The sequence below is a fragment of the Poecile atricapillus genome, chromosome W (genome assembly GCF_030490865.1).
Source record: "Poecile atricapillus isolate bPoeAtr1 chromosome W, bPoeAtr1.hap1, whole genome shotgun sequence".
In the NCBI taxonomy this organism is placed as follows: domain Eukaryota; kingdom Metazoa; phylum Chordata; class Aves; order Passeriformes; family Paridae; genus Poecile; species Poecile atricapillus.
The window spans coordinates 6,853,144-6,867,068 of NC_081288.1; the positions used below are offsets into that span (position 1 = coordinate 6,853,144).

The window sequence follows — 13,925 nt, forward strand, 5'->3', positions numbered from 1 at the left end:
CCCATGGGTAAAGCCATTGCTTGGTGCTGGGCATGGGGAGCCAGGAAATGCTTTAACCTCCTGAATGGGAACATCACCCTCCAGCACTCTCATCCCCCCTTTCCCCAGAGCATATGGAGAAAGGAAGATGGATGTTGGTGCTGCTGAACTGCAGTTTCTCCTCCTCACAAATGCAAGCTTGGATGTGTCCCAGGGAGTCTGAGGATGTTGTGTGGCCGCAGCTGCTCCTCACTATTTCCTGGAGCACACAGCAGGCTGTGTCAGCATTTGTACCAGCTTTGGGCAAAAGACTCCACCAAGGCTATTTGGAAACTTTGGGCACCCATCACTTTTATAGGTGAAGATCCAAAGGTCCAGGACCCATTGCCACCAGGCTGAGTGCTGCAGGTGTGGACCCTTTCATGAGCCCAGATGTTGAGTAGGGGAAGAGCTGGGCTGTCACAGCACCCAGCAAGAGCTTTGCTGTGCAGCAGCAGCATATTCAAAACACATGGATGTAGGACTGGCTGGAGCAGATGGAGGCTGGCTGGGCTCTCCAAACCGCCTGACTCTGGTATAAAAAGTCACAGGGCTTTGTGGAATGATCCTTGTTTTCTCTTGCCATAAACAAGTTGATGTGCTTAGTGCTATAGCACATTTTCCCTTCAGCATTTTTTCCTAATCAGCTCTAGCTGAAATATCCTTGCTTCAAGTCTGTTAACTGTAAAGGCATTTCCTCTCTCAAAATAGTTTGTTTCCAGTGAAGATACAAAAAATTTCTAATATCTCCCGTTTCCCTTCTTTTTTCAAATACTAAATAAATTTTTTTTAGTATACTACCCGTATTTGCTATATTTACTTGCTTTCAAATGAATCCTTCTGTTTACCCACTCAGAAGGGATAATATGTCAGACGTGTCTCACAAGTAAGGTATGAGCTTCAGGTCTTATTTGAAGTGTTAGAGGAGAAGTTTGTTACCCCATAAAAGTTCCTTAAAGCTCAGGGTGTCAGAGTGTTCCATTTTTTGCCATACAGGAGTCTGGAGAGGATCTCCATGTAGGTTTTAAGAGTAAGGTTTTACTCTTCAGGCTTAGGGCAACCAAATTATATTTCTTTATGATGTGACTAGGGATTGTATTAAATGCAATGCATGGGTCAACAGGTGTTGTTACTGAATCCACATATTCAAAACTCACTGTGCTTATTCTCCCTTCTAGCCTGAGAACCTGCTTTACTACAGCCAGGATGAAGAGTCAAAAATCATGATCAGTGACTTTGGATTGTCGAAGATGGAGGGTAAAGGAGATGTGATGTCCACAGCCTGTGGAACTCCTGGCTATGTTGGTAAGAGGTTTGCTTATATTTTAGTGAAAATGAAATAATACTAATTTTCTGGTGCTGGTACATGGTGCACATGAGATTTTGCAGATATTTGTTAGATTTTAATGTTTGTCTGTGCTCTGTCTTGTGTGCTCTTCCCCTTTGGGTTACAATCCTGCAATCCAGCTCTGGGTTTGTGGGATTCACTTTCAGGTTTTCAGTCCTTTGTGGAATGAGTGTTCTCAAACTGACACTGCTCTAGCTACACCAAGAGCATGTGAGGAATAGCCTCAAATGTATTGCTTCTGCAAGCACCTAGAAAACCAAGAAGCTTTACCTAATGAAATATATAATTTTAATCATAAGGAATAGCATTTGCCAGATTCCCCTGATAGAAGACAGTAAAATTAAAGAACAGCATTTATTCAAACATGCTCAGTAATCCACCTTTACAATCACATTAAGTTACTGACTCAGCTGTCAAAATGCAAAAACTTATTTAGATCCTTGGGGCTTCCTGAACAGTGTCACATTTTTTTCTATCATTTATTCTGTGCTCTTCTGTCCATTTGGTAGTGATTGTACAAGGCTACCTATTAGCACTCTGTTTACCAGCAGCCTTTAAAAACAGCTGAAGTAGCTGAAAGTGAGCATTAGATGGCAGGTGGTGATGAGGTCTGTTTGAGCAAACATTATTTGAAAGGCTCCTTTTGTGTATGAGACATCCAGCAAACCTGTGCCTCCTGCCACTCCAGGATCATCAGCTGAGCTGGGAAAACTAAACTCTGAGGTATCCATGAAATCCATGAAACTGACAGTGGATAGATTTGTCTCAGATCTTTCCAGCAGAAAAGAGAGGATGTTTTCCAGCTGTCAGAACCTCTTCTTTCTTTGCAGCTGCCACCTCACCTGTTTCAGTAGTTCTGATGATATCATGGTAAACAACTCAGATTAGGTGATTATGACACAGTGATACGGATTTGTCACAGGTACTTTTTTCTGGGCATTATCTTCACACTGTGCAGACACACTCTATCCCAATAAATTGAGAAAAGGAACAGATTTCTGTGCTTTCCTGTTGTGGAGCCATCAGCCCATAACTGTTTTATTTTAAGACATGGGCCAGGATGCACTGTGAGTAGCAGTCTTGTTTAATCACACCAGACCGGAAATCTTCTTCCAGAGCAGTAGCAGGAATTGAGCTGAGACAGCAATTTCCATAACTTTTGCTGTCAGCTCTTCTGTCCTTATCAAGCATGTTTTATTTTGCTCGGGAATGGGCACTGACTAGAATGAGTCTCAAGACACAGGAGAGCTTAGATGATGTTTGCTGAAGTGCTGGTGAAAATGAGGGAGTGACTGCTTTGTCTCAAAGTGATCTCCTGCAGCCTCTCATCGTTGTTATTTACATTGGAAAATTTGCTGGTTTGTAGAGGAAGCTCTTGGAGCCTGTGGCAGGAGCTGTAGTGCTTTGAGAGATGTTTGAGAGCTCTCATTACCCATGGTCTGGCCTCTGATGGCTGCACAAGTTCCTCTAGGTTGTTACCTTGCTGAGCACAGGATTTATTCATCCTGGTTCAAGAGGTCATGGCCTCTTATTTCTGAAGTGCTGACAGGACTTTTCCCCCTCCTTCACAAAGAAAACAGCTTTAAATATTTGTTCTTTTTTCTTTTTCCTGCACAGGGCTCACCTCCCTTTTCGTACTGTACCCTTTTTTTAAAAGATAATAGGTTGTTCAAACAATGTTTTCCAAGCAGAGAATATTTTTGTTGCTGGTCCTGTTCAAATGGTCCTCCTTGAGTGTTACACCTGATGTTGTGGTTCTCTGCAATTTGCCCACACCCAAAAGCTTTCATGTCTTCCTGTGTCACTCCTTGCAGCACCTGCCAACTGCCCTCAAATCAATGGAGGAGTCATTCCTCCTAATGGCACAGCAGAAATAAAAGTCCTCAGCCTGGCATGGGTAGGCAAATGCCACAGTCCCAACCTATGAAGTGCCCTGTCTGCTTCCTCTTTTTGTGTTTTGCTTTTTCTTCCCCAGGTTAAGTAATACTCAGAGATCCATCACTTAAAACTCATTTCCTGGTGCTTTTCTACAGAGATAGGTAGAATACCCTATTTTCTAAGATCTTACTAGAATTGTTTATTTTTATCAGTTTCCCCACTTTGCTTTTAAATTGCTGGAAGAGATTTAGGCACATATCACATGTCAGAGGCACTCAGGGCTCTGTTAAGAAGTCATTGGCATCTGTTACTATTTATACTTTATCTCCAGAAATGGGTCCAGTCAGATTCCATTTTGCAAAGTGCTGGACAAGCTTCTGACTCAGAAGCAGACCTGCTCTTAACTCATGTCTGCTGCCCAAATATTTGCAAGGATGCAACCCCCCTGTCATTTCTGTCTAATTTCCCTGATCATTATATCATTTCAACTCCTTGTGCTTCATTTTTTGTCTCAATTTTTCTTATTTTCATCTGCAAAGAACAGTAGTATCCATGACACTGTTTATGTGGTCTGGAAATTTATTGAATAAGGAAGGGTATAATTATAATTAAACTCCTTAACAAATATCAGTTTTCTTTCTGAAAATCAAAATATTACATCTCAAGTTAGACTGTATCTAAACTGTGCATGACCAATAGTGCATTAGCACTTCAGCTGTTAAAGCTCTGCCTTACAGATTAAATTACTGTCAAGAGTTCCGAGTTAATATTTTTCAGGAATTTTCTCAGAGATTTTGGACTTGTGATGAAAAGCTGATGGTTAAGATAATTTAACCCAATTATCTGAGACACTTTTCTTAAGAGGCCAATCAAAATGTTTGCTTACTGAAAAGGGGATCTGTCAATACAACCTCTTTAAGAAGGTCTTGGCATTTTCTTATCTGCTTAGCATTCTTATCCCCATTTCTTATGGAAAGAGTCTGGGTGGTGAGCTGGGACTAGACTAACTTTTAGATATCACCTGAACTGGGAAAGGTGAGGCAGCTTGTGTGGCTCATTTCCCTGCAAATTAGGTGTGAGGACTGACCTGAATGGGTCTGAACCCACTGTCTAATGTGGAGAAGAAGTGGTGTTTTCAAAACCCTGAATGATGTGTGTGATTATGGGCAGGATCCCAATAAGCCATTATTGATTTATAATTTTAAACATCATGGATTTGGTCTGACCCAAAACAGCTCTTGACCTTATATAATAACTCAGTTTTGATGTAGGAGATGTTCAAACCTGCCTGAAAATGAGCCATCCCTGAGGTGTGTGAAGCTGGGCACATACCAGGAGGTGACTCCAGACACTCAGCAGATTTTTCTAAAGAGATTTTGGATGTTTGGGAACTGGGTCTCACTGAGTGACTTTCCATGAGAGGTGATCCCTCAAAAGCTTTTGTTATTTCTGCCGATGGAACTTGGACTTTTGAGATGCTTGAAAATTCAGGAAAAAATGTTAGAAAGCCTTTCTGCTTTCTGCAGCAGCAATCTGCTCTGCTTTTGCAGAAACACTGAATTATGAGCTGTGTTTGTGGCTGACTAATATCTTAATCCTACTGAGATTTAAAATTCTTGCTCTGAGTCCCAATCCCTCTTCAAGTAAAACTTTCTTGTACTTCCCTGTCATACAAATTGGGCTGGATCCTGGATATGTGGTTGGTCCCTGTACACCCCACCTCACTCACTGTTTTAATTTTCTGTAGTGCTTTTATGAAAGTTTTCACAACTTTCATCTCTGCTCTGCCAAAAATCCAGTAGTTCCAGATCTCACCAAAGCCATGTGTTACTCTTAGCCCTGTGCAAGACCACAGCATTTAAGTAAGCAATAGATTTCCATGCTGAATTTTGACCTATTTGGTATCCTTTGATTCAAAGGTTGGAAAATATTCAATAAGCCTTCAGAATATGCTTATTAGCAGTAAGCTACCTCAGGAGCTTTTAGGCAGTATCATGAGTAATCAAGTAAAAATAAAGCAGGGGAATCACTCTGAACAGGGTTTGCTCAGGCAGAAGCATGTGACAGGCAATTTCTCAGCTCTGTTGCTGAATCCTGACAGAGTTGTGTTACCCTCTGCTAAACATAAACTGCATTATTACCCATGGCATATATCTAAATCTGACTCAGCAACATGAAATAAGAACAGGAGCACAGAAAGTCAGCAATACAGCACTGAAAACCCTGCTCTCCTTCAGAATCAGCCTCACACTTCAAATTCTTGGCCAACCAGAACAAGATGAACACTGGAGGAATGTGTGAAAAAATGGGAAAGAAGTTGTTTTTACCCCAGGAGTCAGTGAAAGAAGGACTCTGGTCTTGTGGTGAGGCTGCTTCATGTGCAGCTCAGCCTGTTTGCTCTGTGAGGAGGGTACTTTGTAGATTTTGACTTCAGGAAAGAGGCTGGGTTGGCCCTTCGTGTGCAGTACATACTGTTATGGGGAACAGGCACCCTCATGACTTGTACAGTGTGATCAACAGGCTTAAATTGCCAGAGCAATCCCCATCACCTGAGCTCTTTGCAGGAACATGGCATGCTGTTTTTGGCACCCAGCAGCTGCATTTTTAGGGAGCTTATTAGCATAGCTGTGCTTTCTGAGGGTAATGGCAGAGTGTTCTGAAAGAGTTCCAAATGGTCTGGTCTGTACTTTTTCTTAAAACCTCCATTTGAAACAAGCCTTTGGATTTTTTCTCTTATTAGAAGTAAAACATAACCAAAAAAAACCTATCAGGATCATCTGGCCTAGGAACATCTTCATGCACCTGAAGGTGGAATGAGCTTCCAGCTTGTACCCAGCACTGTGGCAATGCTGATGTGGTCTGAAACACCTACCTGGATGTGAAGGAAGGGTCTGGGTTTATTGCACTAATTTCCCTGTCTGGATGACCATTGTATATGATTTGAGCCCAGGGTGACTCCCTGGGGATGTGTGAACATGGAAGCCTCTGTTCAGCTGCCATCTCCCCAGGACCAGAAATGGGAGATTTGGCTTTCCCCTTCTCCTTTCTGCTGTTTTGTCTCCCCAGCTGTCTGTGTTGATCCTTTAATGCTGTCAGCTCCTGGATTCTTTTCGTTGTGTCTCCTGCTTTTGCCTCTTGGCACTGATCTGCCATCATTCCTGAGAGCTTCTCTGACTTGTTTTTCAGCTCATTAAATATTTCCGTCTTTTCCGTATATCAGAGCCAGATGATGCTGAGCTATGTCCTCCTGTTCCTGCTGCATGTCTGCTTATTGCAACAAAAAAAAAAACAACCCAAAAGCAGCCATTTGGCCTAAAAGAAATATTTAAACCTCCTACCTTTCTTCACTAATGCTTACCCTGTATTGTTCTTACCTGTTTCAGAGCTATCAGTGCTGCTCACTCCTTTAAAACAGAGATGCCCCAGCACAGCTTTGATGTTTTAAGAGGGAAAAATCTTTATATAGTTCACATCCCCTCATCTCAGAATTGTTTTCTGTTATGTTAATGTGGCATATCTGTATAATGTCAGAAGCTCGCTGGTGCACAGCAGCTATTTGCATAATATTTTCTTTAGGAGCTATGAGATGTGTAATGTTTACCAGTCTTGAAAGTTATGTAAACAGATGCAGACAGCCAAAGGTAGAAGAGAATATGAATAAAATACTGGAAATTTGGAAGAACTGGAGAGTTGGAAGGCATCTAAGCACATAAAGACAGGAGAACATTAACTCCCTTCTTCCTCATATTTTGTCAAAAATGAGAGTTACAAAGGATGTAACAAAACAAAAAGTCTCATTTCTTATGCTGTGGTCCCAATTTCTAATTCATATACATTCTTCTTGTTCCATACCTTGCTGGCAGTATTGACCTTAGTTTTGTTGGCTTGTCTGGATTAAGAAGATAAGTCTTTGAAGAGTCCTACCTGTACAACAGAGGATAGGTAGCAACTAAATGTGGGGCTCAAGTTTGAATGCATCTCTGTGCTTCAAAATTTTTTTGCCCTTCTTCAAGTAGCAAAGTGTTTTGGTGTTGGTGAGACTCCTAGCAGAGGAAGGTGTGACTCCCAAGAAACATTTTTGTTGGGACTTGTCACTTCATTACTTTTTTTCCCAGCATTTGAATTTGAAATTACTCAAAAGAAATACTATACTTTTTAAAACCCAGCATGGCAAGTCTGCTTTAGGAATGCCACAATCAGTGATTTCTTGTGTTATTGTGGACGTTTTGCTTTGAAAAGGCAAAAGCTTCTTTACATCAAAAAGATTAGGGTCACAGGGTTTTAAAATTTCCGTTTAAGCATTTGCACTGCAAGGTCCCAACAGGGAAAACATAATACTTCAGGATGCCAAACAAAAAATACATCTTTTAAAGTCTCAGTAGTATAAGATAGTAAAACAGATCCACAAAGAGTTTTGATAAATTCCCAGGCTCTTGCTTCTAGCAAAATTCAGACTATGGTGGCTGTATAAAGGCAGGAGGCTCAGTTCCTTTGTGCACATATCCAGTTCCTGCTGCTTTTCACTTCTCCCTCGGAGGTGTCTGTGTTCCCAGAGGCAGAAGGACAAATGACACCCTCTGACTCTGACATCCAGCAGGCTTTGGAAGGCAGCTGCTGAAAGAAGTGGTGACTGCTCTCCTTCCTCTCCTGCAGATGTAGCTTATCTCCTCCCTGACTCGCTGCCCTTTCTGAGCTGCCTCTGGAACTCCCTCTCCAGCAGCACGATGTGGTGGAGCTGCGATGCTGTCAGGGAGAAAAGTGCAAAGCTTGGCCTCATTTTCCTTCTAAACAGGGAGGTGATGGCCCTCTGCCTCTCATGCATTTTTCTGTGCTTTGTTTTGTTTTCTGTGCCTGGAGACAAAAAAAATGTGAATTTACTCTACTTTAGGAGTCATCCTTTCTCATGAGAATATGACCTTCAAAAAACTCAAGACACATTTGCAAACACAAGGGCTCTATGTGGAGAGCAAAACAAGGTCTTGGGGGTCTTCAAGTTACCTTTTGACCATATTCAAATGTTTGGTCTTAACACATGTGCTTGTTTGGGTTTTTATTTTCAGCTCCTGAAGTGCTGGCCCAGAAGCCCTACAGCAAAGCCGTGGATTGCTGGTCCATCGGGGTCATCGCCTACATCCTGTGAGTACCTCTCCAGTTTCCAATGCTGGCAGCTTTGAGACCTGCAGCTTGCTCTCCCATCATGGAGTTACCATCTTAGCCTGGGGCAAAATAACTAATTCCTGGCACTTGGACACCTCCAGGGTACATTTAGGTACTCTATACATAAAGGCTGAAATCTGAGCAAAAGTGGTAGGAAATGGACCATTACCCTTCAGCTGCCAAAATCTTTGCTCCCACCAGAGCTACACTGTGTGCAGTAGTGTGGGCTTCTCCAGGTTGTGACATTATTGAAGTTCTTGTTGTTCCCTGCTCAAATTGGCTTTGAGAAGAAACAAATCTGGCTGTGCCCAGCTGAGCTGCCACAAATGTCTTTACTTGACAACATTACCACTGCTTAATTTTTTTTTTTTACTTTTCCCTTTTACACAACTGTCACAGTTATACAAGACTGAAGGAAAAAGCAGCTCCAATGAAGCACAGCATTAAAGCATTTTGTTCCTCTTTTCCTTATGCAGACATTTCATGGCTTGTCAACATGAATAACTTTTTGATGGTGCTGTAAAACTATTTTTGCCAGATCATACCTCATTGCTGTGCTATCCACTTTGTGCAATGTTCATTCTTTACATTTGCATTAAATTTGAATAACTTATACACTACCCAAAACAGGAAGGTTTTATATTAAATAGTATAGGAAGGCAGCATTGTTTAGTGTGTGTTTATTTATTTAAACCAAAATCCTGCCTGAAAACATAAGTTTTATAGCTGACTTTTTTGAAAACTTGTTGAGTACAAAACTTACATGGGAATAGATTTTTCTTGGAGCAGCCATCAGTAGCAGGATGCAAAAAGCTTTTGCTACACAAAGCAAGAATCAACAGTCCTGATTCTGACTTTGTTTCAAAGCCCAGCAGGACCTACTACAGCAGTGAGGAGGAGCACAGGCATGCCAAAATACCTTGGAGGCTGCTTCACAAACCATTCCTTAGTGCTCTTTTAGATGAGGATGGTGCTGACTCAAAGTTACCTTTTTTCCCAAACAAATCTGATATGGAAGTCCTAGGGGTTGGGCTTTCTGACATTGTCAGTCCTTGCCAGCCATTGCAGGACACAGTTGGAATCTTTTCTGATGCTTTTTCAGCACTTTGCTGAGTACCAGCTTCAGAGAGTGGGAAAAGGAGGATGCAGGCAGGAGATAGCACCAGTCTGCCTCACATCCAGGCTCAGCCACTGCCTGGCTTCACTTTATTGCCAAATATTTACTATGAAAAAATGTGTCCATCTGGCAGCCCATGGGTGGGCTGTGAACTGTTGCATCTGGCTGCCTGGAGATAGCTGCTTTCCTCCAGGCTGTCAGTCCCATGTGTCAATGGCTCATACACCAAAGGTCTTTTGTGCTGGCAGACCTGTGGTCTTATTTCACTTGATGCTTTCACTGAGGAATAGGAGTGGGGCAGTGCTAAGCAATGTGTCCTCCACACCCAGTTTATCAACACTTCTTCAACAGGTGGAAGATTTTAATCACCTCCATAATCTTTTCCCCTTCCTAAGCAAGGCTGCTCTTTCTGCAAGGTTCAGCTCTTGTTTCCTGCTCTGCTTTCCAAATCAGCATATCCTCAGCTTGTCGAGCCCGGCATGCACACTCCTCAAATTTAAAGTCCCTATTCGCTGTACAGGGAATTCCCAACCCAGAAGGCTTAAATCATCTCAGTAAGAATTAGCCTCTATGAATTCCTGTTTGCAGGACAAGGAAACCTTTTCAGGGTTTCTATGCTTCAGGTAATAAGGTCTTGATTTGTATTTTGTACAGCCCAAATAAGCAGCAATAAAGCATTGCTGTAGAAGGAGCCTGTTAATGTCTTTGCCAGACTGTTACAGCTTGGGTGGGATTGGGTCTGAGACCAAACCAGTTATTTCAATGTGTAAGCCACATCCTTCAGCTCCTGTAGCAGTCAGCAGGACTCCAGGGCTCCCTTTTGTTAGCCCCCCACAGCCCATGGCATCAGGGGCTCTGTGCACTCCAGCTTCTCCAGAGGCACTGGGCACCTCAGCCCAGCCTGAGTGTATGCAAGCAGCCATTTCACCAGGGTGGGCTGTTCAGTTGCCTAAACTTGCACATCTAGTGCCATGCTGGGGGGTCCAGGGCAGCCACATGGATTTGGAAAATACAATACATTGAAGAGACCTTCCTTCTGGAGAGGCAGATGGATCTAAGTTGGAGACAATGGACTATGTGAAATAGCACCAGATGCTCATGCTGAGGTGCCTGGATCACACCCTGCTCCCTGCTCAAAGCACTGCTTTCACAGTGTGAATTCATCTGCTTTGTGGTATATTTATGTCACTCTCCAGCCTCCCTTGACTCCATCTCTGCTAAGTGCAGTGTGATCTCAGAAACCCGCGTGTCCTTGTCTTGGGCTGGATCTCATCCTTGCTTCCAGGAAGAGCCAGAAGTTGCAGATGTGGTCTCTTAAGAAAGAGAGAGGAGGAGGGTCCTTCCCTAAGCTGGAGGGAATTAGCCCTGGTGGGGTGTCTGATACCACCAGTGATGGGCACGGGTTTCACACGTGGGTTTGTGGTCTCAGCAGTGCCACATCACCAGAGGTAGCAGTGCCAGCAGGGGCTTCCAGTGGGACGTGGCACTGAGCTGCCACAAGGACCAGCAGCACAAGGACCTGGTGAAATGCTGGGAGTTAAAGCTGCCCTAAGCAGGAGTTACTAGCTCCAATATGTAGCTGTACCCATTTGGATATGCCATTTCCAGCTCCACAATCAGCACAGCTGGAGCTACCTGCACATGCTTAAACCAGTTGGAGATGCCTTTTTGCCTAAGGCAATCCAAGCACAATGTCCTGCCTCACCTCCTCAACTCTCCTGCAGATCCTCACTGCCACTCTGGGCAGACTGTCATCATTTAAGAAGATGGAAACTCAAAGGAAACCAACACAGAAGCCAGGCATAAATTAAAGATGCTTTGAGCTAATATTACTGCAAGTGGTTTGAGTGCCTCCAGACCCAAGCTCAGTCTCACTTGAGAGCCCTCAGTTTATGACACTGGAAGAACAAACTGTTTCTGTGGCACCAATGCTGTAGAGAAATATTTGTTTCCATGATATGCAAGGATGTCTTGGGAAAGAATACCTTTGTTTCAGTGCCAGTCTCTAATGCTTCTCATTAATGACAGCCAGATTGCAGAGGCCGCACCAGAGGAGTTTTTATCAAAACCTGTTTTGCATGAGAAGTCGTTATTCGCAAAAACTAATTTTAGAGCCTGAAATTTCCTGTTATTCCAGTTGTAGTATTTCTCAATTTGAAACAGCCTCACTGTTGAGCTTGGCCTCCCACTTATCACAAGGTAGTTTTGATAATGTGTCCAGCTTAAAAATATAAAGCATAAGAAGAGCAAGAGATTTCACTGGATTCCCAGCAATTGGTTTTGGGACCTTTCTGGGTCAGATAAGGGATTATAAAAGATTGGGGAACTAAATACTGATCACATGCATACCTTATATAGAGAAGATTAGGTTAATTTATGCAAAAAATAGGAAATCATGTTTTGAAGCTGGAAAAGAACTTGGGGACAGAGAATGCTCTGCGTCAGGCTCTGGTTATTCATAGTCTTCTGCAATAGGTCAAACACATTTTGCCTTGAATTTTCTTCTGTTTCTATTCACTGTTTGGACAGAGAGTTACTGGTTTGTTGTTGTCTATAAACAATTACCTATCTGGAGATAAATCTTGGATCATACTTTCACACTTTGCTGCTGAGCTGCTTTTGATTTTCAAGTACATGTGCATGAATCATCAGTGATGTTTGTAGAGAAGGATTAACCAGGGACAGTGCAAAGTATATTCTGCCAAAAGAAGTTTCCACCATCACCCTAGGAGCCATCCATTGGGAAAAAGTGGTCAGTCATCTTGCCTGCTTGGCATCACACACAAGCCTAAGCAAAAAAGTGAGGAATAACTTACTTGTTTGGCACGGGAAGGAGAAACAGCGGTGGCAGAGGACACAGGCGAGCGTTTTGGATTGCTCAGGAAAACTCAGCTAACATTGGGAAAACAACCCCAAATAATCATTCCTCATTGCTTGCTTCCTAATTTGTCTGTGATTCCCTATGCCCATATTCCTTGTCCACAGCTTTGTGGGGGCACCAGCGGCAGACAATATGAAGGACTGTTCCCAAAATATACAGAAGAAATACATGTGTTTATCCCTATAAATAGCACTTGGATGACTTCCCACATCATACATCTCAGGTCTTTGAGCACTTACTGAATTCTTTGTTCTAATCTAACTGTAAAATTGTTTGTAAAACTAACCCTGGGGCCTCTTTTGTCACAAATTGGACACTGACCATGTGAATGAGTTATTTGGCCTTTAGTATCACCCCCAATATGTAATGGGAGCTTGGAGGGGTTTGCTTTTTCTGCCTGGTGAGGACAAGATGTTCCTGCTATTCCTCTTGTGCTCTCAGGATCACTTTTAGAAATTACTTCTGGCAGTATCTTTCTCTTGTGCATCCACCTGTGTTTTTCTTATCTGCATCCCATTATTTTTAAGGCAAGACTGGGAATAGGAGTTTAGGGGGAAATCTGTTGCTTATGTGATAAGGTTGCTAAATAATTCTGAAAACCTTTTATTTGGTGAAACTGCAAGAAAATGATGACAACTAATAGATGCCTGAAACTCCCCCAGGACAGTGCAGGATTTTTTCACATCGAAGACAGAAGGGTTATTTTTGCATTTCTGCAAAAATCTAAAGAAAAGCAGCAGAACATCTGATAGTGAGGTCATTTTTTTCACACAGAAATGTCCCAGCAGATGGAAATGAAGTTGGTGGGATTTTGATTCTGTAAGAATTAACCAAAAAACTCATTATGGACTTTGGAAAGTGGCCCAGTTGCTGGAAGTCCAGCAAGATTTCCTCCAGCCATAAATTGCAAGATAGGCTGATGTGCTGGGGCTTTCCCATCCTTTCTGCAAAGAACAATCATGTTAAACCTTAAGGAACATTAAAACTTCCATGTCTTCCTAAGCTCTGTTTTTAAGGGAAAGAACAGCAAGGCTGTACATAAAATACAGGGGCCTTTATTTTGGCTCTCAAAAACCCATCCATGTGCCAGGGTGCCCCGATGTTCGCTCCCCACATGCCACCTCTTCTGACCTACAGGGCTTGCTCCCTTCTCACGTGCTTCCTGGTGTAGGTCCTCATTGATTTGCCTCCCAGAGGAATGTTCTTCAATCCCTCTGTGCAGGAGATTCATCCTATCCCTGGCCAAGCCAGGATCAGCCCTTGCCCTGCGCTCATTCGGCTCTCAGGCAAGGGGATGATTTGGGGCATCTCATGACCTGTAGTAGCAACTAACGCTTCTCAACCTCTTCCTAACAAGGGAAAAGCTGTGCCAAAAGAGGCTGTTTTCTGCCCTGTGCGCAGCTCCTGGCAGTTCTGGTGCCCTCCTGCATGACCCTGTTTCTCCTTGTGCATCCGCAGTGGCTGCAGTGACCCCCTGGACACTGAAGCTGATTCCCCAGATGTGCAGATACTCAAGCCATGCAGAG

General features: G+C 43.0%; 1 protein-coding gene across 1 annotated transcript in view; it reads left to right on the top strand.

The window, feature by feature from the left end:
• Window positions 1-13,925, top strand: part of LOC131592469 (calcium/calmodulin-dependent protein kinase type 1D) — a 209,322-nt gene that overhangs the window by 172,644 nt on the left and 22,753 nt on the right. Inside the window, exons 5-6 of the mRNA XM_058863999.1 lie at window positions 1,197-1,323; window positions 8,305-8,380. Of these exons, the coding sequence (XP_058719982.1) occupies window positions 1,197-1,323; window positions 8,305-8,380 (203 nt within the window). The remainder of the gene's footprint in view (window positions 1-1,196; window positions 1,324-8,304; window positions 8,381-13,925) is intronic.